This window comes from Scardinius erythrophthalmus (genome assembly GCF_964197995.2).
Source record: "Scardinius erythrophthalmus genome assembly, chromosome: 11".
NCBI lineage: Eukaryota > Metazoa > Chordata > Actinopteri > Cypriniformes > Leuciscidae > Scardinius > Scardinius erythrophthalmus.
The window spans coordinates 39844439-39871713 of record NC_138231.1 but is presented as its reverse complement, the minus strand read 5'-3'; the positions used below and the strand labels follow the sequence as shown (position 1 = coordinate 39871713).

The 27275-nt window shown below is 37.5% G+C and overlaps 1 protein-coding gene across 3 annotated transcripts; it reads right to left on the bottom strand.

Annotated features, from left to right (window-relative positions):
* Nucleotides 1-13548: 13548 nt before the first annotated feature.
* acbd3 (acyl-Coenzyme A binding domain containing 3) lies at nt 13549-25754 on the bottom strand. 3 transcript variants are annotated; one of them, XM_081378918.1, is made up of 8 exons: nt 25450-25754; nt 24323-24464; nt 22607-22747; nt 22191-22349; nt 18948-19122; nt 17572-17758; nt 16339-16602; nt 13549-15505 (listed from the first exon to the last, which is right to left on the bottom strand). In XM_081378918.1, exons 1-8 carry the CDS (start codon nt 25703-25705, stop codon nt 15291-15293), a joined length of 1539 nt encoding a protein of 512 aa, XP_081235044.1. In that variant the 5' UTR covers nt 25706-25754; the 3' UTR covers nt 13549-15290. The 3 variants fall into 3 exon arrangements, with proteins under 3 accessions (XP_081235044.1, XP_081235043.1, XP_081235045.1); XM_081378917.1 differs by having other exon boundaries at nt 16339-16605; nt 25450-25749; XM_081378919.1 differs by having other exon boundaries at nt 16339-16623; nt 25450-25742.
* Between the last annotated feature and the right edge of the window lie 1521 nt (nt 25755-27275).

Sequence of the window (27275 nt, the reverse complement as noted above, 5' to 3'; positions counted from 1 at the left end):
GAGCTTAAACAGCATCAATTTGATAAATATTAGAACCTCAGTGTGTCAGAAATATGGGGGGAACAGAATCCGACGAAAAAAAAAAACAGCTGTCGGAATCCGTTCCCCCACTCCCATTATGAGAGGTGTTGATGTAATGGCTTAAAAAATGCTGATTTTATTTTTGTGTGTGGATGGAGCTTAACTTGCATCAGTTTAAAGAATATATTTTTTTGCCTTTTATTATGATAGGACAATATAGTATCAAGAAAGTTTGACGAACCGGGACTTGAACTCGGGTCGCAATAATCTGAAAAACAACGAATACCAGTGCATGGTGTACTAACCACTAAGCTATTGGGTTTAGCAAGGAGCTGCAATGTGCTAAATATTAGAACCTCATTGTGTACAAAACATAGGGGGAACAGAATCCGACGACAAATAGTTCAGCTGTCGAATTCCGTTCCCCCACCCCAATGATGAGAGATGTTGATGTATCGGCTTAAAATATGCTTATTCTATTATGTGTGGATGGAGCTTAAACAGCATCAATTTGATAAATATTAGAACCTCAGTGTGTCAGAAATATGGGGGGAACAGAATCCGACGGGAAAAAAACCCCAGCTGTCGGAATCCGTTCCCCCACTCCCATTATGAGAGGTGTTGATGTAATGGCTTAAAAAATGCTGATTTTATTTTTGTGTGTGGATGGAGCTTAACTTGCATCAGTTTAAAGAATATATTTTTTTGCCTTTTATTATGATAGGACAATATAGTATCAAGAAAGTTTGACGAACCGGGACTTGAACTCGGGTCGCAATAATCTGAAAAACAACGAATGCCAGGGCATGGTGTACTAATCACTAAGCTACTGGGTTTAGAAAGGAGCTGCAATGTGATAAATATTAGAATCTCATTGTGTACGAAACATAGGGGGAACAGAATCCGACGGCAAATAGTTCAGCTGTCGAAATCCGTTCCCCCACCCCAATGATGAGAGATGTTGATGTATCGGCTTAAAATATGCTTATTCTATTCTGTGTGTGGATGGAGCTTAAACAGCATCAATTTGATAAATATTAGAACCTCAGTGTGTCAGAAATATGGGGGGAACAGAATCCGACGGCAAAAAAAAAACAGCTGTCGGAATCCGTTCCCCCACTCCCATTATGAGAAGTGTTGATGTAATGGCTTAAAAAATGCTGATTTTATTTTTGTGTGTGGATGGACCTTAATTTGCATCAGTTTAAAGAATATATTTTTTTGCCTTTTATTATGATAGGACAGTATATTATTAAGAAAGTTTGACGAAGCGGGACTTGAACTCGGGTCGCAATAATCTGAAAAACAATGAATGCCAGAGCAGAGTGTACTGACCACTAGACTATTGGTTTAACAAAGAGCTGCAATGTACTAAATATTAGAACCTCATTGTGCAAGAAACATAGGGGGAACAGAATCCGACGGCAAATAGTTCAGCTGTCGAAATCCGTTCCCCCACCCCAATGATGAGAGATGTTGATGTATCGGCTTAAAATATGCTTATTCTATTATGTGTGTGGATGGAGCTTAAACAGCATCAATTTGATAAATATTAGAACCTCAGTGTGTCAGAAATATGGGGGGAACAGAATCCGACGGCAAAAAAAGAAAACAGCTGTCGGAATCCGTTCCCCCACTCCCATTATGTTGATGTAATGGCTTAAAAAATGCTGATTTTATTTTTGTGTGTGGATGGACCTTAACTTGCATCAGTTTAAAGAATATATTTTTTTGCCTTTTATTATGATAGGACAGTATATTATTAAGAAAGTTTGACGAAGCGGGACTTGAACTCGGGTCGCAATAATCTGAAAAACAATGAATGCCAGAGCAGAGTGTACTGACCACTAGACTACTGGTTTAGCAAAGAGCTGCAATGTGCTAAATATTAGAACCTCATTGTGTAAGAAACATAGGGGGAACAGAATCCGACGGCAAATAGTTCAGCTGTCGAAATCCGTTCCCCCACCCCAATGATGAGAGATGTTGATGCATCGGCTTAAAATATGCTTATTCTATTATGTGTGGATGGAGCTTAAACAGCATCAATTTGATAAATATTAGAACCTCAGTTGTCAGAAATATGGGGGAACAGAATCCGACGGCAAAAAAACAGCTGTCGGAATCCGTTCCCCCACTCCCATTATGAGAGGTGTTGATGTAATGGCTTAAAAAATGCTGATTTTATTTTTGTGTGTGGATGGACCTTAATTTGCATCAGTTTAAAGAATATATTTTTTTGCCTTTTATTATGATAGGACAGTATATTATTAAGAAAGTTTGACGAAGCGGGACTTGAACTCGGGTCGCAATAATCTGAAAAACAATGAATGCCAGAGCAGAGTGTACTGACCACTAGACTATTGGTTTAGCAAAGAGCTGCAATGTGCTAAATATTAGAACCTCATTGTGCAAGAAACATAGGGGGAACAGAATCCGACGGCAAATAGTTCAGCTGTCGAAATCCGTTCCCCCACCCCAATGATGAGAGATGTTGATGTATCGGCTTAAAATATGCTTATTCTATTATGTGTGTGGATGGAGCTTAAACAGCATCAATTTGATAAATATTAGAACCTCAGTGTGTCAGAAATATGGGGGGAACAGAATCCGACGGCAAAAAAAGAAAACAGCTGTCGGAATCCGTTCCCCCACTCCCATTATGTTGATGTAATGGCTTAAAAAATGCTGATTTTATTTTTGTGTGTGGATGGACCTTAACTTGCATCAGTTTAAAGAATATATTTTTTTGCCTTTTATTATGATAGGACAGTATATTATTAAGAAAGTTTGACGAAGCGGGACTTGAACTCGGGTCGCAATAATCTGAAAAACAATGAATGCCAGAGCAGAGTGTACTGACCACTAGACTACTGGTTTAGCAAAGAGCTGCAATGTGCTAAATATTAGAACCTCATTGTGTAAGAAACATAGGGGGAACAGAATCCGACGGCAAATAGTTCAGCTGTCGAAATCCGTTCCCCCACCCCAATGATGAGAGATGTTGATGTATCGGCTTAAAATATGCTTATTCTATTATGTGTGGATGGAGCTTAAACAGCATCAATTTGATAAATATTAGAACCTCAGTTGTCAGAAATATGGGGGAACAGAATCCGACGGCAAAAAAACAGCTGTCGGAATCCGTTCCCCCACTCCCATTATGAGAGGTGTTGATGTAATGGCTTAAAAAATGCTGATTTTATTTTTGTGTGTGGATGGAGCTTAACTTGCATCAGTTTAAAGAATATATTTCTTTGCCTTTTATTATGATAGGACAGTATATTATTAAGAAAGTTTGACGATGCGGGACTTGAACTCGGGTCGCAATAATCTGAAAAACAATGAACGCCAGAGCAGAGTGTACTGACCACTAGACTATTGGTTTAGCAAAGAGCTGCAATGTACTAAATATTAGAACCTCATTGTGTAAGAAACATAGGGGGAACAGAATCCGACGGCAAATAGTTCAGCTGTCGAAATCCGTTCCCCCACCCCAATGATGAGAGATGTTGATGTATCGGCTTAAAATATGCTTATTCTATTATGTGTGTGGATGGAGCTTAAACAGCATCAATTTGATAAATATTAGAACCTCAGTGTGTCAGAAATATGGGGGGAACAGAATCCGACGACAAAAAAAGAAAACAGCTGTCGGAATCCGTTCCCCCACTCCCATTATGAGAGGTGTTGATGTAATGGCTTAAAAAATGCTGATTTTATTTTTGTGTGTGGATGGAGCTTAACTTGCATCAGTTTAAAGAATATATTTTTTTTGCCTTTTATTATGATAGGACAATATAGTATCAAGAAAGTTTGACGAACCGGGACTTGAACTCGGGTCGCAATAATCTGAAAAACAACGAATGCCAGTGCATGGTGTACTAATCACTAAGCTACTGGGTTTAGAAAGGAGCTGCAATGTGATAAATATTAGAATCTCATTGTGTACGAAACATAGGGGGAACAGAATCCGACGGCAAATAGTTCAGCTGTCGAAATCCGTTCCCCCACCCCAATGATGAGAGATGTTGATGTATCGGCTTAAAATATGCTTATTCTATTATGTGTGGATGGAGCTTAAACAGCATCAATTTGATAAATATTAGAACCTCAGTGTGTCAGAAATATGGGGGGAACAGAATCCGACGGCAAAAAAAAAACAGCTGTCGGAATCCGTTCCCCCACTCCCATTATGAGAAGTGTTGATGTAATGGCTTAAAAAATGCTGATTTTATTTTTGTGTGTGGATGGACCTTAATTTGCATCAGTTTAAAGAATATATTTTTTTGCCTTTTATTATGATAGGACAGTATATTATTAAGAAAGTTTGACGAAGCGGGACTTGAACTCGGGTCGCAATAATCTGAAAAACAATGAATGCCAGAGCAGAGTGTACTGACCACTTGACTACTGGTTTAGCAAAGACCTGCAATGTGCTTAATATTAGAACCTCATTGTGTAAGAAACATAGGGGGAACAGAATCCGACGGCAAATAGTTCAGCTGTCGAAATCCGTTCCCCCACCCCAATGATGAGAGATGTTGATGCATCGGCTTAAAATATGCTTATTCTATTATGTGTGGATGGAGCTTAAACAGCATCAATTTGATAAATATTAGAACCTCAGTTGTCAGAAATATGGGGGAACAGAATCCGACGGCAAAAAAACAGCTGTCGGAATCCGTTCCCCCACTCCCATTATGAGAGGTGTTGATGTAATGGCTTAAAAAATGCTGATTTTATTTTTGTGTGTGGATGGAGCTTAACTTGCATCAGTTTAAAGAATATATTTTTTTTGCCTTTTATTATGATAGGACAATATAGTATCAAGAAAGTTTGACGAACCGGGACTTGAACTCGGGTCGCAATAATCTGAAAAACAACGAATGCCAGTGCATGGTGTACTAATCACTAAGCTACTGGGTTTAGAAAGGAGCTGCAATGTGATAAATATTAGAATCTCATTGTGTACGAAACATAGGGGGAACAGAATCCGACGGCAAATAGTTCAGCTGTCGAAATCCGTTCCCCCACCCCAATGATGAGAGATGTTGATGTATCGGCTTAAAATATGCTTATTCTATTATGTGTGGATGGAGCTTAAACAGCATCAATTTGATAAATATTAGAACCTCAGTGTGTCAGAAATATGGGGGGAACAGAATCCGACGGCAAAAAAAAAACAGCTGTCGGAATCCGTTCCCCCACTCCCATTATGAGAAGTGTTGATGTAATGGCTTAAAAAATGCTGATTTTATTTTTGTGTGTGGATGGACCTTAATTTGCATCAGTTTAAAGAATATATTTTTTTGCCTTTTATTATGATAGGACAGTATATTATTAAGAAAGTTTGACGAAGCGGGACTTGAACTCGGGTCGCAATAATCTGAAAAACAATGAATGCCAGAGCAGAGTGTACTGACCACTAGACTATTGGTTTAGCAAAGAGCTGCAATGTGCTAAATATTAGAACCTCATTGTGCAAGAAACATAGGGGGAACAGAATCCGACGGCAAATAGTTCAGCTGTCGAAATCCGTTCCCCCACCCCAATGATGAGAGATGTTGATGTATCGGCTTAAAATATGCTTATTCTATTATGTGTGTGGATGGAGCTTAAACAGCATCAATTTGATAAATATTAGAACCTCAGTGTGTCAGAAATATGGGGGGAACAGAATCCGACGGCAAAAAAAGAAAACAGCTGTCGGAATCCGTTCCCCCACTCCCATTATGAGAGGTGTTGATGTAATGGCTTAAAAAATGCTGATTTTATTTTTGTGTGTGGATGGAGCTTAACTTGCATCAGTTTAAAGAATATATTTTTTTGCCTTTTATTATGATAGGACAGTATATTATTAAGAAAGCTTTACGAACCGGGACTTGAACTCGGGTCGCAATAATCTGAAAAACAATGAATGCCAGAGCAGAGTGTACTGACCACTAGACTATTGGTTTTGCAAAGAGCTGCAATGTGCTAAATATTAGAACCTCATCGTGTAAGAAACATAGGGGGAACAGAATCCGACGGCAAATAGTTCAGCTGTCGAAATCCGTTCCCCCACCCCAATGATGAGAGATGTTGATGTATCGGCTGAAAATATGCTTATTCTATTATGTGTGTGGATGGAGCTTAAACAGCATCAATTTGATAAATATTAGAACCTCAGTGTGTCAGAAATATGGGGGGAACAGAATCCGACGGCAAAAAAACAGCTGTCGGAATCCGTTCCGCCACTCCCATTATGAGAGGTGTTGATGTAATGGCTTAAAAAATGCTGATTTTATTTTTGTGTGTGGATGGAGCTTAACTTGCATCAGTTTAAAGAATATATTTTTTTGCTTTTTAATATGATAGGACAGTATATTATTAAGAAAGCTTTACGAACCGGGACTTGAACTCGGGTCGCAATAATCTGAAAAACAACGAATGCCAGAGCAGAGTGTACTGACCACTAGACTATTGGGTTTAGCAAAGATCTGCAATGTGCTAAATATTAGAACCTCATTGTGTAAGAAACATAGGGGGAACAGAATCCGACGGCAAATAGTTCAGCTGTCGAAATCCGTTCCCCCACCCCAATGATGAGAGATGTTGATGTATCGGCTTAAAATATGCTTATTCTATTATGTGTGTGGATGGAGCTTAAACAGCATCAATTTGATAAATATTAGAACCTCAGTGTGTCAGAAATATGGGGGGAACAGAATCCGACGGCAAAAACAACAGCTGTCAGAATCCGTTCCCCCACTCCCATTATGAGAGGTGTTGATGTAATGGCTTAAAAAATGCTGATTTTATTTTTTTGTGTGGATGGAGCTTAACTTGCATCAGTTTAAAAAATATATTTTTTTGCCTTTTATTATGATAGGACAGTATATTATTAAGAAAGTTTGACGAAGCGGGACTTGAACTCGGGTCGCAATAATCTGAAAAACAACGAATGCCAGAGCAGAGTGTACTGACCACTAGACTATTGGTTTAGCAAAGAGCTGCAATGTGCTAAATATTAGAACCTCATTGTGTAAGAAACATAGGGGGAACAGAATCCGACGGCAAATAGTTCAGCTGTCGAAATCCGTTCCCCCACCCCAATGATGAGAGATGTTGATGTATCGGCTTAAAATATGCTTATTCTATTCTGTGTGTGGATGGAGCTTAAACAGCATCAATTTGATAAATATTAGAACCTCAGTGTGTCAGAAATATGGGGGGAACAGAATCCGACGGCAAAAAAAAAACAGCTGTCGGAATCCGTTCCCCCACTCCCATTATGAGAGGTGTTGATGTAATGGCTTAAAAAATGCTGATTTTATTTTTGTGTGTGGATGGAGCTTAACTTGCATCAGTTTAAAGAATATATTTTTTTGCCTTTTATTATGATAGGACAATATAGTATCAAGAAAGTTTGACGAACCGGGACTTGAACTCGGGTCGCAATAATCTGAAAAACAATGAATGCCAGAGCAGAGTGTACTGACCACTAGACTATTGGTTTAACAAAGAGCTGCAATGTGCTAAATATTAGAACCTCATTGTGTAAGAAACATAGGGGGAACAGAATCCGACGGCAAATAGTTCAGCTGTCAAAATCCGTTCCCCCAACCCAATGATGAGAGATGTTGATGTATCGGCTTAAAATATGCTTATTCTATTCTGTGTGTGGATGGAGCTTAAACAGCATCAATTTGATAAATATTAGAACCTCAGTGTGTCAGAAATATGGGGGGAACAGAATCCGACGGCAAAAAAAAAAAACAGCTGTCGGAATCCGTTCCCCCACTCCCATTATGAGAGGTGTTGATGTAATGGCTTAAAAAATGCTGATTTTATTTTTGTGTGTGGATGGAGCTTAACTTGCATCAGTTTAAAGAATATATTTTTTTGCCTTTTATTATGATAGGACAATATAGTATCAAGAAAGTTTGACGAACCGGGACTTGAACTCGGGTCGCAATAATCTGAAAAACAACGAATGGCAGAGCAGAGTGTACTGACCACTAGACTATTGGTTTAGCAAAGAGCTGCAATGTGCTAAATATTAGAACCTCATTGTGTAAGAAACATAGGGGGAACAGAATCCGACGGCAAATAGTTCAGCTGTCGAAATCCGTTCCCCCACCCCAATGATGAGAGATGTTGATGTATCGGCTTAAAATATGCTTATTCTATTCTGTGTGTGGATGGAGCTTAAACAGCATCAATTTGATAAATATTAGAACCTCAGTGTGTCAGAAATATGGGGGGAACAGAATCCGACGGCAAAAAAAAAAACAGCTGTCGGAATCCGTTCCCCCACTCCCATTATGAGAGGTGTTGATGTAATGGCTTAAAAAATGCTGATTTTATTTTTGTGTGTGGATGGGGCTTAACTTGCATCAGTTTAAAGAATATATTTTTTTGCCTTTTATTATGATAGGACAATATAGTATCAAGAAAGTTTGACGAACCGGGACTTGAACTCGGATCGCAATAATCTGAAAAACAACGAATGCCAGAGCAGAGTGTACTGACCACTAGACTATTGGGTTAAGCAAAAATTTGCAATGTGCTAAATATTAGAACCTCATTGTGTAAGAAACATAGGGGGAACAGAATCCGACGGCAAATAGTTCAGCTGTCGAAATCCGTTCCCCCACCCCAATGATGAGAGATGTTGATGTATCGGCTTAAAATATGCTTATTCTATTCTGTGTGTGGATGGAGCTTAAACAGCATCAATTTGATAAATATTAGAACCTCAGTGTGTCAGAAATATGGGGGGAACAGAATCCGACGGCAAAAAAAAAACAGCTGTCGGAATCCGTTCCCCCACTCCCATTATGAGAGGTGTTGATGTAATGGCTTAAAAAATGCTGATTTTATTTTTGTGTGTGGATGGAGCTTAACTTGCACCAGTTTAAAGAATATATTTTTTTGCCTTTTATTATGATAGGACAATATAGTATCAAGAAAGTTTGACGAACTGGGACTTGAACTCGAGTCTCAATAATCTGAAAAACAACGAATGCCAGTGCATAGTGTACTGACCACTAGGCTATTGGGTTTAGTAAGGAGCTGCAATGTGATAAATATTAGAACCTCATTGTGTACGAAACATAGGGGAAACAGAATCCGACGGCAAAAACAACAGCTGTCAGAATCCGTTCCCCCACTCCCATTATGAGAGGTGTTGATGTAATGGCTTAAAAAATGCTGATTTTATTTTTGTGTGTGGATGGAGCTTAACCTGCATCAGTTTAAAGAATATATTTTTTTGCCTTTAATTATGATAGGACAGTATAGTATCAAGAAAGTTTGACGAACCGGAGCTTGAACTCATGTCGCAATAAGCTGAAAATCAATGAATGCCATTGCATAATGTACTGACCACTAGGCTGTTGGGTTTAGTAATCCACTGCAATGTGATAAATATTAGAACCTCATTGTGTAAGGAACATAGGGGGAACAGAATCTGACGGCAAATAGCTCAGCTGTCGAAATCCGTTCCCCCACCCCAATGATGAGAGATGTCGATGTAATGGCTTAAAAAATGCTGATTTTATTTTTGTGTGTGGATGGAGCTTAACTTGCATCAGTTTAAAGAATATATTTTTTTGTCGTTTATTATGATAGAACAGTAGATTGTCATGAAAGTTTGACGAAACGGGACTTGAACTCATGTCGCAATAAGCTGAAAAACCAGGGATGCCTTTGAATAGTGTACTGGCCACTAGGATATTGGATTTAGTAATTAGCTGCAATGTGATAAATATTAGAACCTCATTGTTTAAGGAACATAGGGCGAACAGATTCCGACGGCAAAAAAACAGCTGTCAGAATCCGTTCCCCCACTCCCATTATGAGAGGTGTTGATGTAATGGCTTAAAAAATGCTGATTTTATTTCTGTGTGTGCATCAGGAGCTTAACTTGCCTTGTATTATGATAGGACAACTATTACAGCTTAATCCATCTGGATCTGATCTCATTTCAACCTCTTATTTCAGTCTTCTGACTCAATTATGCTTTATGGTAATAACCCTACCAGTTCATTTGTGTTTATAATTGTGTATGTGTGTGTGTGTGAGTGGGTGGGTCTGTTTTTCACTATTGATGTTTTAAAGTTTCAACCCTTCAGTGCTGAGCACTTTTTTTCTGAGTTATGTCATGCCAGAGTCCAAACTCAAGCTCTGGAGTAATGAATTGATACATTTCTCGAAAATAATCGCTACATTTCTCAGAAAGAATCGCTATACATTTCTTCAAATGATTTGCTGAATTTCTCAGAAAGAATAATAAAAAAAAAAAAAATATATATATATATATATAAATATATGTATGTATGTATATATATATGTAATTACACTGTATAAAATGTGTTATTACACTCTAACAAACGTGTATAATTACACTGTAATAAATGTATAATTACATTTAAAAAAATATATAATTACACTGTAATAAATGTATAATTACACTGTAATAAATGTATAATTACAATCTCAACAAAAAGAAATCGTTACATTTCTCAAAAAGAATCGCTACATTTCTTCAAAAGAATCGCTACTTTTTCAAAAATAATTTTTTAATTTCTTTAAAAAGAATCAATACTTTCCTTAATAAGAATCGCAACTTTCCTTAAAAAGACTCAATACTCTCCTTAGAAAGAATAAGTAATGATTCTTTTTAAGGAAAATATCGTTTCTTTTCTGCTACTTTTTCAAAAAGAATCGATACTTTCCTTAAAAAGAATCATTACTTTTTCAAAAAGGATCGATACTCTCCTTACAAAGAATTGATACTTTCCTTAAAAATAATCACTTTTTTCCAAAAAGAATTTATACATTTCTTCAAAAGAATCGCTACATTTCTCAAAAAGAATCACTACATTTCTTCAAAAGAATCACTACGTTTCTCGAAAAGAATCGCTACATTTCTTCAAATTAATTGATATATTTCTTCAAAAGAATCGCTACATTTATCTAAATGAATCGATACATTTCTTCAAAAGATTCGCTCTTCAAATTAATCGCTACATTTCTCGAAAAGAATCAATATATTTCTTCGAATTGATACATTTCTTGAAAAGAATCGCAACATTTCTTCAAATGAATTGCTAAATTTCTCGGAAAGAATAATATATATATATAAATGCACTATATAAAATGTGTTATTACACTCTAACAAATGTGTATAATTATATTGTATTAAATATATAATTACACTGTAAAAAATGTATAATTACACTGTAATAAATGTATAATTACAGTCTCAAAAAAAGAATCGCTACATTTCTCAAAAAAAACGCTACTTTTACAAAAATATATATTTTATTTTTTTAAAAAGAATCAATACTTTCCTTAACAAAGATTTGATACTTTCCTTATGAAGAATCACAACTTTTCTTAAAAAGAATCAATACTTTTTCAAAAAGAATAGATACTTTCTTTAAAAAGAATCACTACTTTTCCTTAAAAAGAAGTGATACTTTCCTTAAAAAGAATTGATACTTTTCCTTAAAAAGAAAAGCTACTGTTTTAAAAAAAATGATACTTTCTTTAAAAAGAATTGCTACTTTTTCAAAAAGAATAGATAGTTTCCTTAAAAAGAATCGCAACTTTTTCAAAAAGAATCTATACTTTTCCTTAAAAAGATTAGATACTTTCCTTAAAGAATCGATACTCTCCTTAAAAAAAGTATACTTTTCCTTAAAAAGAATCAATACTTATTCAAAAAGGATCGATACTTCTTCAAAAAGAATCACTACTTTTTCGAAAAGAATCGATACTTTTCATTAAAAAGAATCGCTACTTTTCCTAAAAAGAATCGCTACTTTCCTTAAAAAGAACCGCTACTTTTCTAATAAAGAATCAAGACATTTATTCAAAACGATTCATTTCTTAAAAAGCTACATTTTCAAAAAATTTGCTACTCTCCTTATAAAGAACCGCTACTTTTCTTAAAATGAATTGATACATTTATTTAAAAAAGCATTGCTCCCTCTCTCTCTCTCTCTCCCTCTCTCTCTCTCTCTCTCTCTCTCTCTCCCTCTCTCTCTCTCTCTCTCTCTCTCTCTCTCTCTCTCTCTCTCTCTCTCTCTCTCTCTCTCTCTCTCTCTCTATATATATATATATATATATATATATATATATACAGCCGGATAGACCTTATTGCTTGCTTTGTGTGTTTTATTACACCAGTCTCAGCGAGCGTGAAGGCACGCCTGCCCGGTGTTAGTCCCGGTGAGATTTTGCTGCGTTTGTTGAGTGGGTGCTCCGCTGTGTGAGGCATGCCAGATTTAATAAGTCCTTGGTGTGGTCCTCTAGTGTTTCCTCCTTCTGCTCTAGGCAAAGCAGTTGGGCAGCCGGCAAGTCCATAAGAAAAAAAAAGGACAAAAAATGCTGCAATCAAAAAACTTATCTGAGACAAAGAACTAAGGAAAGTACACAGGGAGATTTAATTAACAGAGACAGGTTAATCAGAAACTAATGACCAACTAAACCAAAACTCGATGAAACTAAACAGACATAGATATAACCCTGACAATATCTGTAGAACTGTTAGCATTTATTTTTACATTGTATAAAAATAAAATTTACACACTTCCTATCTTAATTTTTGACTTAGATTTGAAAAAGTTCCATTTCCTATGTGAAATTACCATGGTTACTAAATAGATAAGTGACTAAATTTACAGATACTATAATTGAAGAGTTCAGATGCAAAAGCCTCTAAGTGCCATCTGAAATTTTCTTCTAGAATTATCATTTTTATCAAGCTCGTATATTTAAGTTCAGTAATTTCACTTAAATGGCAATAAAAATTACCTATGAATTGTCATTTAAGTGAAATTACTGAACTTAAATATACAAGCTTGATAAAAATGATCATTCTAGAAGAAAATTTCAGATGGCACTTATAGGCTTTTGCATCTGAACTCTTCAATTATTATTGAGACTTAAAAAACACTTGTATCTATTCGATTACCTAGTTTTATGATCTTTTTAAGGAATAAATGTTTTAAACAGACTGCCATGTCTACAGAATGCCAATGTTTCAATAAATCTTCATTCTCTGGGTTAAGAACGTAGCATCTGCTCGCTTATAATGCAGTCAGTCGCACCTGAGATAATATAATGGAAAAGATGTTCACCCCATGGACCCTGGCGCTTAATAATACGCTTATAAGGCTTCCTAAGCATTTTGGTGAGCCTATGTGAATTGTAGCCTGAGTTCTGTTCTTGGCTGACAGGAGTGGCACCCGACCGGTGTGGTCTTCTTGTGATCTTCAAGTTTCGTCGTGTTGTGTGTTCAAAGATGCTCATCTGCAAACCTTGGTTGTAACATCTCCCTTTGCAGATGTTGTTTATGCTCAAACAACAACATTACACATTAACTGAAGTTAAAAAAGTGAAATCATAATCAAGGACCCTTTTAAAAGATTCTAATAGTCTACTTTGCTCTATTTTATTTGCAACACACCGTATGAGTATGTAAACAATGCACATGAATAGACAGGCATCAGAAAAGAACCAGGCAGTTCATACAGAGGAACACAAGTTTAATCAAAGATACGCTTCAGGACACTCATCCTCGAATGCATACAGATCAGATCACGCTAGCAGAACCGATACAAAATCACTTCTTCATGCCTTTATGGTCAGAAAATCCCTGGAGGTTCCACTTTAAATATGAAGACAATCTTTTATATCAATAACCCTATTGCTCGTGGTCTTTTCCCCAAAAGCAGTACTTTGAATACCATGCCCAAATGTTACATTTCACTATACAAAGGCCTGAAGTCAGCATTAAAAAAGTGAAAAAGAAAAATACAAGGAAAGGATAAACACAGGATCTATTGTAACCGATCGACTGTACGTGTGACAATGTAGTCTTTGGACAGCTTTAGCATGACATTACCAATGAACACTGAATCATCACAGCTCTTCACACTCGAACACACTGCACCTCCTTTATTCATCGTGTGAAAACAGTGTAACAGTATCTGTATATATGATGTTTGATCACAGTTGGACAGCAGTGCCCTGCGTTACACAGGCATCTTTGACATACAATCATGAAAGCGAAACATTTCACTCGCCAATGCAGTCAGTCACGAATTCAGAGTGGCTAGAGCAGATATTTGAAGCAAAAAAAAAAGTTCTCAGCAACTTCACTGCGATAATCTTCAATGCACTGAACAGTCGAATAAATAACAGGAAATGTTAATCAGCAATGCTGCTTCTGATGGTTAGTCTCATCAGCTATACAAACACTTCATTATTATTAGAAAGGACGATGAGAGATGCTTGTTATTTTCTGTCATAGAGAACAAAGTATAAGTGTGACAAGTAGAAATTTAAATCAATATACATTTAAGTTTTAAGTTCTGACATGGCTGTCTGTAACTACATGCATAAAACAAAGAAATGACCAAACTGAAAGGCAAGAACTACTAGCTGTGCCACATTAAAAGAACACTGATAAATCTCACATTGATGATAAAGAGGGAAAAATACAAAAGAAAGAACACAATAAATCTGGGGCTCTGTGGAAGCAAAGAAGCGAATGATGGATGGATGAGATAAATGTTAGAGAACTTACAGACACGTACATGACCCTACTCTACCACAGAGATTAATAAATATTCAATGTTTTAGACACAATCCATCCGGTTTAGAAAATGCTGCAAAATCTTCTTTCGTAAAGGCCTTCAGATCCGTCTTTGCATCGTTAGAAAAGTCCCGTCCGTTCGTTTTATCTCGCACTCGCCGATGCACTCCGGTCCCGTGTGCTGATAGGGGGAGAAACACGAGTATAGACACACGCTACTGCTTGTGTTGACCTAAATAAGGAAGTTCTCCAAGAGAAAGGCGTTTGCTCCATTGTTTATTACCTAAACATGACGTTTGTAGGCCGTTTTAATTAGGATACACACATTTATCCTGCACCTCTTTGGATGAAATTAGAAGAGAGGCTGAAATTAGTCACATTGGGTATAGAGGACAGTGACATCAAGCACAAATTCCTAGAGTATATCTTTAAGAGTGCAAAACAGAGGAGCCATGTACGTGGCCCATTCTTCCTGGACTCAAACAGCATGACGGACACACTCATAAAGTTTGCATACACATCGAAACACGCACACACACACACACTCAATATTAAATCTCTTTGTCCCTCTCCCAGTAGTAGACATTTCCTTGTTTTGATCGATCTTTCTTTCCAACTATCTCTTAACACACACGCACGCACATATTCCTGTCCCACAGTCTTGACTCCAGGCTTATCTGGTGTAGTATACTCTGTAGTAGACGGTTTTAGACCTCCAGAGCGAGTAGGAGTTGTCGAACTTGAGCAAGTATATACCACGGCCGGGATACTGGTGACTCCCAGCGTACACCTCCTCGTGACAGTCCCGCCGGTACACCGGCACTATCTCATCCACCTGTGGTTTCCCAGCCTCCTTCTTGGCTTTCTCTTCCTCAGACTGCCCTTCACCTGAGAGAAAGAGAGCAGGACGTAATTTACAGAAAATGGGTCGCACTTTATTTTACAGTCCTGTTCCGCATGCATATCCTATGTATTTATTATAGTAATTACAATAACTGGGTAATAACTAGGTACTAAACATGAGCCTACACCTAAAACTAACCTTAACCCATGTAGTTACCTTATATTAACCAGTACTTTCTGAGGTTAGTACACTGTAATTACACATACAGTAAAATAAAGTGCAACCAGAAAAATAAAGTGCAACCAGCCTTCTGATTTCGAGAGCTCACCAATATTAAAATTATGGCTGATACCAATAAGCTGATATTAAAATTCTACACAATTTTGCCAAAAATTCTACAAACTAAAATACCTAAATAACAATATACAGGGGGGGGTTGGACAAAATAATGCGAACACGCATTATAGGGGTTAATTTGACTTAATTTCTTCACTTGCAAAAGTTAAAGCTTAGAGCTTTTATTTTGGCAGAAAGCCGCAGTGAGTCCTCTAAGTTTCTATGATTACAGGTTTACAGACTCTTATTATTACAAATCTACATAAAAGCGTGAACTGTTGTAATAATCGGTCCACAAAAATGTTGCCAATTATTCATATGTGAAAATGGAGTGTAACTGGAACACGTTGCATAATGAATATTAATTTTGAGATTTGCTAAAGATACATTTAAAAGTGTATTACCGGCATTTTAAATAAATACTTCAAGAGAGCATTAGATAGGTAATTTAGATCATCTAAATGTAAAAATAAAAGAAATGAGCGGAATTAAATATCGTCCGATAACCATTATGCTACAGACACATGCGTACGTTCCTCACCTTCTTCATCCTCATCTTCGTCACTAGACTCGCTGACGTGCACGCTGACCGCCGCGTTAGTAGAGTCAGTCCATTCAAAGAAGACTCCAAAGCCAACATCGTAGTAGTCGGTGGCAAACTCCCAGAAGAGATAGGAGCCCTCCTCATGGGTGGGGACCCGGACGGTCACCACTTCCCCCCGGCCCACCGTGATCACAGAGTCCACATCCTGACGGATCTTCTCTTTAAAGTCTTTTATCTGTGGCCGGGTCCACATTGAGGGGGCTGCTATTACAGGGGGAGAGTCTGAGAACCAGGAATATGGGATATGGGTAAATAATGGATGGTTTTGTTTGTATTTTAAATTAGGGCTGGGTATTGACACAGATGATGTGCCAGTGTGTCAACGTCATGATTTGATTTCAATTCACAAGCTTGGGATTCGAATCAATTTCGATCTTGATTCAATTTAATATTGATTCATTTGGATATATCAGGTACAGTTAAGATAAACAATAAAAACCCAGCCCTATTTTAAATTGAAATGCATAAAATTATGAAACACTACAGCATGAAAAGTGATTTCAGACACAAGTTCACAAATTCCTCATAATTAAGCATAATTTTTAACAGCATTTGAAACTCATTTGCTTCCGTAACCGGACATTCACAAGTAAAACTGGATATTCAGCATGACAAAAATGTTAGGCATGACTTGATTTTATCCATTGGTAATTGACTGCTTCGTAATTAGTACATATAATTTTTTCTAAAATGATGCAAATTGATGAATGATTCACAATACACATATTAAAAAGGTAAATCCAATTTGATTTCAAGTTGACATTAACAGCTAACAGCGATTTGAACATTTTGGCCGATACCGATTATTCTTTATATTTGAAAGCAGATAACCAATATATTGGCCGATAAATCTAAATCCAAATTTTTATATCATTTTTGAGATCCTGATTAAAAAACAAAAGTCCATGTCCCAAGCATACTGTTATAATGATGTTCTCATTATAATTTTATATAGCCTATATGCTGTATTTTTCTTTTTAAAGTGATTCCAATTATATTATTTCAAGCAATTCAAAACCATCATGGTGAACAAGCTGAAGGAAAAATCCATTATTTATCTGCTTTAATATATCAAATGAACATATATCAGCCGATACCAATATGGTGGCCGATATATTGTGCATCTCAAACAAAGTTGTAGAAATAAACAAAACTGCTCAAACAACTCACCGGTGGGTCCATTCTCCGTGACCTCGTCTGCAGGCTCCAGGTCTGGCTCTCGCTCTAAGCTGTCAGCAGTGGACTCTGCCTGTCCATTCAGTGTGGGAACCTCCTCTCCAGCAAAAGGCACTGACACCTCACTGGCCTCTAATGTAGACAGCACTATAGCATCCTCCTGCTGTTTCTGCAAAGCAGCCTGAAGAAATCAGAGCAATATGACATTGGAACGAGACAACAGAAACCAAAATAAATAGCATCAGTGAGTCAAAGTCTATCACATGACAATAAAACCTGTTAAGCTTGCAGTGACAGGTGTGCAAAACACATTAAACAGTATACCATGATAATTGTACACCTGCAAAACAAATGCTACCAGTGCAATTTTGTTCTTTATACCAGTCGTTCTTAAAGGGATAGTTCACCCAAAAATGAAAATTCTGTCATCATTTACTCTCCCTCAAGTTGTTCCAAACCTGTATGACTTTCTTTCTTCTGCTAAACACAAAAGAACATATTTTAAAGAAGGTTGGTAATTAAACAGTTGCTTGTCCCCATTGTCATCCATAGTATTTTTTTTTTCTACTATGGAAGTCAATTTTGGTTACCGACTTTCTTCAAAATATCTTATTTTGTGTTCAGCAGAAGAAAGAAAGTCATACAGGTTTGGAACAACTTGAGGGAGAGTAAATGATGACAATTTTCATTTTTGGGTGAACTATCCCTTTAACTGGTGGATTGCAGGTCTGTTCTGAATGTGAATAAAATGTAACTAATTACATAGTAGTGCACAGCAAAATAGACATGAATATCAATAGAATGAAAATCAGCACATACACACTACCACTCAAAAGTTTGGGATCAGTAAGAAGCCAATGCTCACCAAGGCTGCGTTCATTTGATTTAAAAAAATACAGTAAAATCAGTAATACTGTGAAATAGTATTACAATTAACAATCTGAATATTTAAAAACAAATGTTTTCTATTTGAATATATATTTTAAAATGTACTTTATTCCTGTGGCAAAAAAGATTTTCAGCAGTCATTACTTCAGCCATCAGTCACATGATCCTTCAGAAATCATTCTAATATGCTGATTTGTTGTTTGAGAATCATTTCTTGTTATTACATGTTGAAAACAGTTGTGCTAATTAATATTTTTGTGGAAAACATGATAAAAAAAATTCACGATTTGTTGATGAATAGAACGTTAAAAAGAACACCCTTTATTTTAAACAGGAATCTTTTGTTACACTATTTCAATTTAGTAAAACATTTTTTACTAACCACAAACTTTTGAACGGTAGTGTGGATTTTGAAAATGTAATCATGGATCACAAAAGCAGTGTGATGTCTGTGACTGGGAGGATGAGTGCTGGGCCGTCACCTGCTGCTGAGCGAGCTGCACCTGATACAGCTGCTGCATGTACTGCTGATAGTGCTGCTCCTGCAGCTGCCGGATGAGGATGAGCTGCTGCTCTGGACTGTCGGGGTACTGCTGCGCTGCATACTGCTGGAACTGCACCGCTGTCTGCGCATTGAGCGCGGCCATGATCTGCTGCCTAACACACCAGAGAAAGTGAGAAAAAAAATGCGCACAATAAAGTATGTGGCACCTCACTAGGGTCACATAGCATAGCGGTACTATAAAAGTACCACAAAAGTTTTTCACCCCATTTCATTTTATTTTTATTTTAAATCATGTAAATGTCAGTTGAAATCAACACCCATTACTTCAGATGGTTGAAAGATTGTGGTGGTCATCCTACCAAGAAGGTACCCTGGTAATCCAGAGTTCTCGCGAGACAGCAGGGCCGTTTGAAGGAATTTGGGGGCCCCAAGCAAAATGGACATGGACATGGACATGGACATGGACATGGACATGGACATGGAGCCCCCCCCCCCCCAAAAAAAACACATCATAATATGTAACCATATTCCGTCCGTTCAAAAAAAAAGAGTTGCACTAGCCTAACTGTTTGTTACAAGCAGCATTTGCCGTCAGGCAGGTAGCTAACATAAACATATTTTTTCTAGCCTACTTGCTGCAAAATTACACTATTTGTACAAGACAAGTGGAGCTAATTTGTCCACTGTAATTTATCACTTACCACTATCTTTAGGGGTGGAACAAAATTCACAGTTCGGTTCAATACGATACTCATGTGTTACGGTTTGGTATGTTTTCGATACAGCAAAAAAAAAAGAAATGCCAATTTCCTTGATTTATTTATTTTTCTTCTTTTTTTAATTAAAACTAGCATCATAAAATATGATTTATTTTTACTTTGAGCAATTCTGGAGCTATAATTGACTCTTCTTAGGAGCATATAAAACAAAACAGCTCCTTGGAAAAAATTAAATGTAATTGTATTTATGTATTGTAGTAGTTATAAACAAATGTTTATTTTAGTTAAGATTAACATTTGCATTGTATTCATAATGTCAAAATAAAACCGACGTAATGTTACTTGAAGGCATTATAGTCTACTATTCCTGCCAAACTATGAGAATGTTTCTCACTAGATCTCGCAGCGATGTTATTACTTCTGTGGCGAATTCAAATGCTTTCTTTACTGGATCTCTTATTAGCGCTGTGTAGTAACAGTAACAGTGTCGCATGATCATGATTGGCTCGCGCTGCACTGGTCCAAACTGATAAACAACGGTCCTTCAACCACACAATAACGAGCAGTTTCGTTCCGCTTACATTACGTTTGCCATTTGATGTTGGGCAATGTTGTGGTCGCGCCGGCGTCTCTACATTATGAGCGCGCTTGCCACGCGCCTACATTTGAAATAACGAAATTTTGGTCGGCAGGAAAAATGATCCAAGTCCAACGAACCGTTCGGTTTGAAAACGCGTACCGAACACCGAACCGAAAGCCTCGTACCGAACGGTTCAATACGAGTACGTGTATCGTTACACCCCTACTTACCACTATCTTGTTTTTTTCTTATCCTCTTATTCCTTTATCTTCATTATTTTCTGGCTTCCTGAAGCATAATTCCGCTACATGATGACTGCCGAGGAGTTTTTGTATTTTGCCGGCAGCAGAGATCGCGTGATTGGCTGGCTGCTGTCAGCGACTACTGAGGGGGGCCCCCTTGAGGGGGATCCCGATAACAGTGTCATTGCACTTTACTGCATTGACTATCAAAGGGGCGCTCACACAGTTTGTCGTTGCATTTTATTCTTAACCAGTCGTTGTCTTGGGGCCCCAGGCCAGCTCGGGGCCCCAAGCAATTGCTTGGTTTGCCTGTCTTGTCGCGACGGGCCTGCGCGAGAGCACAAGTTGAATTTGCTCAGCGAGTTACTCTGGTGTTGAGTAATGATGCTCATTAAATATGCCCCTCTATCCGAGCTGCACCAATCACATCGGGTTATCTGATATAGGCGGGGCAGAGGCGAGATGACGACAGCGCTGTGACGTCGAAGTCATTAGTTAACATTGCAAGATGGCTATGGAATGGATGAACACCAGTTGTTTGAAACGGCTTTGGCCGCTACAATGTACGAGTTAGACTTGGCTTTTTATCTAAAAGAAAGAACAGAAGATGCCGCTCGAATCGTTCCTTTGCAAGAAGGACGTCTTTGCTGTTTTGCGGACCGGATACAGCAAGAGTCTAATTTACCAGTTAGCTCCGCTGGTAGCTAAGCGTATGGGGTTTATTGTTGTGATTGGTCGTACTGTTATCCAATTGCGTGCAGTGAGATTTTCAAATGCACGCTTGGTGCCGCCCCTCGAGCTGGCCGATTTTCATTAGTCGACGCCAGACCATTAATCTTTTAGATTTAGGTCTGGATTTCCAAGCTACCAAGAAGGTGGAGCTAAAGACTTTCTCGCCTTTTCATCAGTCATGAGCTAGCGGATACTTTTTGAATTATTAAAAGTGGTGTTGACAGTCCTAGTAAATTAATTTTATCAGTCAGACTACAATTCGGACTACACCTACAACTAAATGCCATAGGGATGCCATGCTCCCTCATTGACTATTGGCATTAGGATTGCACATATTTACCATTAAGAGCACATCAAAATATCATCATCATCTGAAATAAATTAATAAATAAATCTGGTTTTGTATAAACAACAGATTTTCACTCTTTTCAGTAATGCCCTTCCTAAACATGATGCCCAATACCATTTATTTGTTGCTTATGGTATCAATTTAGTATCAAAGAGACATACCAATGGCAAAACTGGGCTTTACTCTAAAGGCTGGAATAAACGACATTACTACAAACACTAGGCATCATACACTTGCCGACTTTGTAAATGGTTAAACTGGGCATCATACACTAAACAACTGAGGATCACACACACTACCAGACTTTCAAATCATTCCAAACACAACAAACTCATGCAGAAACACACGCCAGAGACGCATGAGAAATGAAATCAATATTCCAGAATCGGCTCAAAATATCAAAACATGTTTGATATTCTCAGACTGAATGGAATCATAGTTGAAGTTAGTGATGTTCAGCCGGACGCCGATCACATGACTTGCCCACCGCAACTCCTCCAGACTGCGATCAGGGGAAAACTCTTGGCAAAAGTGGGGAAGTGTACTGAACTATGGTGTTTTAGTTCAGTTCTGGAATAATTAAACCGGTGTGACTCACTTCTGCTGCTCTACACGGAGTCGTTCTTCCTCAACTTGTCTTCTTTCTTCTTCTTCTCTCCTCAGCCTCTCTTCTTCCTCACGCCTGCGCCTCTCCTCCTCTTGCCGCAGTCGCTCACGCTCTTCTTCCTCTCTGCGCCGCTGCTCCTCTTCCTCCTGCCTTCTCGGCAAAAACAAGACAACACACACACTGTGAGAGACATCCGTGAGGTTACAGAGTGTTCAGGTTTTAAACGTTGTTTAGGGTGATCAATTCTTTATTGGAGACCAATTACTTTTTGAGGACACGGTGGATCTCTCTGAGAGAAGCCTATATCTCAAGAGACCCACCTGGTTAAAGTGTAAGTCCAAAACAAAAGTGTGGGACAGCAAAAAGATAAAGAAAGAATATCAATTATCTTTATCTGCAAGTCTGACCTCTTTCTCTCTTGCTCCTCCTTTTCAATCTTGTGTGACGCGACGAAAGGTGCAAATAAATTGCAACATTTATTCAACAGCTTTACAAACTCAAGCATGGCCTCGTCCTTCTCCATGTTGCCCAGAGATGCCCATTCTCTTCTGAAAAATTGATTTAAAATAAAGCATGTTCGTTAAAAATGCTAATGTGACTAATAGCAGGGAGGCACATTAAAGGATGATTTTGAGTCTCTTTTCTGGTTTGTTTTGGATGAACTAGAGTGGTGGACACAGAAATTTTGACGATGGGTCCTGTCTCGACTTTTTGACTCGTTTAGAAACAACGTCCTTAAAACAACCCTTAACGTTCGTTTTCAAAACTGTGCAACTCACCGAGTGGTTAGTGGTGTTCGTTGATGTTCCAAAACAAATGGCGTAGCGAAATACAGTTTCTGTCGTGTTTTATTTGCCATTTTGTAAAATCCCATTGATTTCTGTTGGAGGACTCATTGCTCGTTAATATTACTGCGCTTCAGACTCAAATATCGAGCGGAAGTTTATACGCGGTTGTGAGGTATCTGAAAAAATAGTTCCACTATAGCAAATAACACGGATTGAAATCATACATTCCGCCGATATACAGTGCTATGCATAAGTTTAGACACCCATGCTAAAGTTGACTAAAAAGAAGAATAAAAAATCATCTTTTGGAAATTGAACTTAATGCCTTAATTTAAAAAATTAGGAAAAATCCAACCTTTAAGGACACCAATTTTCTTTTTTGAATGAATAATGTATCGTAAATAAATAAATGTTCTTCCTTAAAATACAGGGTGCATAAGTTTGGACACCCCTACGTTAAATTCCCATAGAGGCAGGCAGATTTTTATTTTTAAGTTGTTTTTTTTTTAGGATACTATGCATCCTGATAAAGTTCCCTTGGCCTTTGGAATTAAAATAGACCCACATCATCACACAGCCTTCACCATACCTAGAGATTGGAATGGAGTACTTTCCATAAGATCATCTCTCAATGCAAATCAAACTAGCTATTAGGCTAACTGAAATAAAACCATGCCAATCTCTAGGTATGGTGAAGGCTATGTGATGATGTGGGGCTATTTTAATTCCAAAGGCCAAGGGAACTTTATCAGGATGCATAGTATCCTAAAAAAATAATAATAAAAAATACTTAAAAATAAAAATCTGCCTGCCTCTATGGGAATTTAACGTAGGGGTGTCCAAACTTATGCACCCTGTATTTTAAGGAAGAACATTTATTTATTTACGATACATTATTCATTCACAAAGAAAATTGGTGTCCTTAAAGGTTGGATTTTTCCTAATTTTTTAAATTAAGGCATTAAGTTCAGTTTCCAAAAAATGATTTTTTATTCCTCTTTTTAGTCAACTTTAGTATGGGTGTCTAAACTTATGCATAGCACTGTATTTGTTATTAATCATCAACGAACAACATTAACCACTCGGTGAGTTGCACAGTTTTGAAAACGAACGTTAAGGGTTGTTTTAAGGAAGTGTTCGTGCATGCCCGTAGACAGCCACTCTGAAGCGGTCAAAGGCGATTCTAAACGAGTCAAAAAGTCGAGACAGGACCCATCGTCAAAAAAATGTCTGTGTCCACCACTCTAGTTCATCCAAAACAAACCAGAAAAGAGACTCAAAGTGCTAAATACCGGAATTATCCTTTAAGGTCAAAGTTCAAATCATCACTCTTACCTGCGGTCATTTCCCAGCACATCGAAGAAGCCCACCTCAGGGGAAGCGTCTGGGTTGTAAGGGCCCTGCAACACCTGCTTGTGGAGGGCTACCAGACGAAGCTTATCCTCATAGGTCGGGTGGAAGGCTTTCCCATCTTTCTCTGAGGAAAGAAACATCACAAATATGTGGCTTTAAAAGTGCAAATGGTTCATTAGAACAGGGATTTCCAAACTTTTTTTGGCAGCGGAATGCCTTGGATAAAAAAAATATTTACTTGAAGTACTCATTTGCACGTTCACGGTTCTCTGATGTCGATTGTTGGTCACATGATTTGCTAAAAAAAATAATATATTTTATGTTTACCTGCAAGTGTTTCGAATTCGATTGCTTTTACACTAAATGATTTAATTCAGTTTTAAATTATTTACGATCTAATTAATTATTAGCTTTACACGAACCCCAGTTTAGAATGTCAGCTAATGCACATTTAATACAGATCATGAAAAGATTATCATGTTTTTTCTGTAAATTGTGTAAAAGACTTTTTTGTGCATGCTTTGAAAGTCAAGAGCAAGATACATTAGTGGCATTAGTCCTCAGCTGGAAATGCAACATCTTGATTGGGACATCAGTTGTGCATTAATGTGCATAATTAGAGAGCTGCAGCACTTAGACTATACAGCTGATGGACACAATCATACTTCATTCATCACCAGCCCACAGAGTGTAGACCTGCAAAACGGACTAAACATTTTAATGGACAAAACCTAAAAGTGCTGAACAAACACCTCACTGACAAACAGATCAACCAAGTTCAGCACTTGTAGTTCACTTGTCTATTTCTTTCAGTCTTTATGAGTTTGAGCCATCAGTCAGGCACATGACACAGACACACAGTGGTGCTGTCACTGGTTAGGGCAGTTCCTCTAGAGGACCTCAACCCTTGAACACTGCGATAGAAGTGAACTACAAGACCCGTGTAAGCAGAACTTTTGTTCAAACCAAATACTAAGAATGAAAAGGACCCTAATAAGAAAACCACGACCTCACTAGATCTAAACAAATGTGCGAATTCAATCTGTAGCACCGTGCTAACGAATATTTGTGTTCAATCAATGTCCATATTAGTGTATATTCTAGAATACCTTTAAAGAACCTGAGCGCCAGCCCGTAGAGCTCGACTAAATCAAAGCCCCATTTCTTCTCGATGGGAGGTTCGCCCTCCTCTCCATCGACACTCACAGGGTTGTCAGCGCTCTGGTCCGCCGAGCGGGCGGCGGGCGTCTCGGCCTGTTCCTGCTCGCCCTCGGAATCCGGGCTTAGAGTCAAACCGTCGATAGAAACTTCGAGCCGGCTTGAATTTGCACTGTTGAGGTCGCCGCTCTGAACCTCTGTCGCCATCGTGCAGAATGTCAGCTGAAGCAGCCACGTACCTACTTCCGCCCTGCTCCGCCGGAACTTCCGGCAGCATGACGTAGAAATGTTCGACTACAAGAGCTTCAAAATTATTCTGCATTTATTAATATTAAGAATTACATAAAATAAAAAGTCTCAGTCCCAAAAAAATGTTTCGCTTTATACGGGACTTAACAATATTGTAGTGTTTTGCATAAAAGTAAAGGGAAAAGAGCTGTTTTTGAACGTAATGTATAGGCCTTCCACATTTATATTTAATCAGTTAAAGTGTATGGAATTGTATATTATGAATATACACTTTGTTTGGTCAATATACATATGTTAATGAGAAAAGAACCACATATATATCATTATAATAAGAGGAAATAAATAAATAAACATTAAACAAATAAACAAATAAATATACTTTGGCTAATAATGTTAATGTTGGCTGTAATTTAATATTTGATTGTCTGAGGCACTAAAGAGATGACAAAACACATTTAAAATTAAATAAATAAATTAATTAAAATATAAATAAATAAAATAATAAATGATTTAGAAGAACATCATGTAACATACAACTAGAAACTGTCCAATAATGGAGGCCAGAGGTACATTATATATTTATGAAGGGGTGTGTGGTATTTTGGTAGGATATGAGGTATTATGGTTATTTTTAGGTTCCAAAAAGTATGTGAATGAACAATGTTTTTGTTTGTTTGGTAGGCCTATTTTTATTATATATATATATATATATATATATATATATATATATATATATATATATATATATATATATATATATATATATAATTTATTTTTTTTTTTTTCTTGGGGAGAGGGATACGCAATTTGTCTGGGGAATTTGGCTAATAACATTTAACATTTTAATTATATTCTGCTGAAATGAACGAGCGAGATTATGCCATTCAGTAAGATGATCCGAAATTCCCATTACTATGGCTGAAAACATTTACCTGAAAACGTTTATGGGTATAAAGAATGTCTAACGTTAAACTAACTTCGCCGCCGTGAAGTAGCGAATGCTAACGCCTAGTTAAAGTAGCTTATTTGTACAACTATCTGTCTGGACTCTGGACTAAAGAACAAGGATTCATCATTTATTTACGCTATTGATGAGTCGACGCTTTATTCATCTGCAGTTTTGAGTGGATTAGCCTACATGTGAGAATAGCTTATTTTTCGTTGGCATTTGTAAAAATTTTTTTGCGCTTTGAATAATGTTTATGTAAATGTAAACTAATTTACCGTGTAAATGTAGTTTTAATGCACCGCGTGACCGGGTATAAAACATCACAGAGAGTTATCAACTAACGTTACTCAACGGTAAGCATCGTCAGTCCTATAAACACAAGAACCATAATCTCAACGACAAGCGTTGTACTAGGCTAAACAATTTTTTTTTGTGCAACTTATTTATAATAATTTTGTATATTTCCCCACACTCTATAAATCTCTTCATGCATTGTTTTGAACTTAGTTTTGCAAGCCAGCCCCTGAACTAAAATGGGCTGTAAAATCCCATACTGAGAATAAAGATGTTGATTAATGA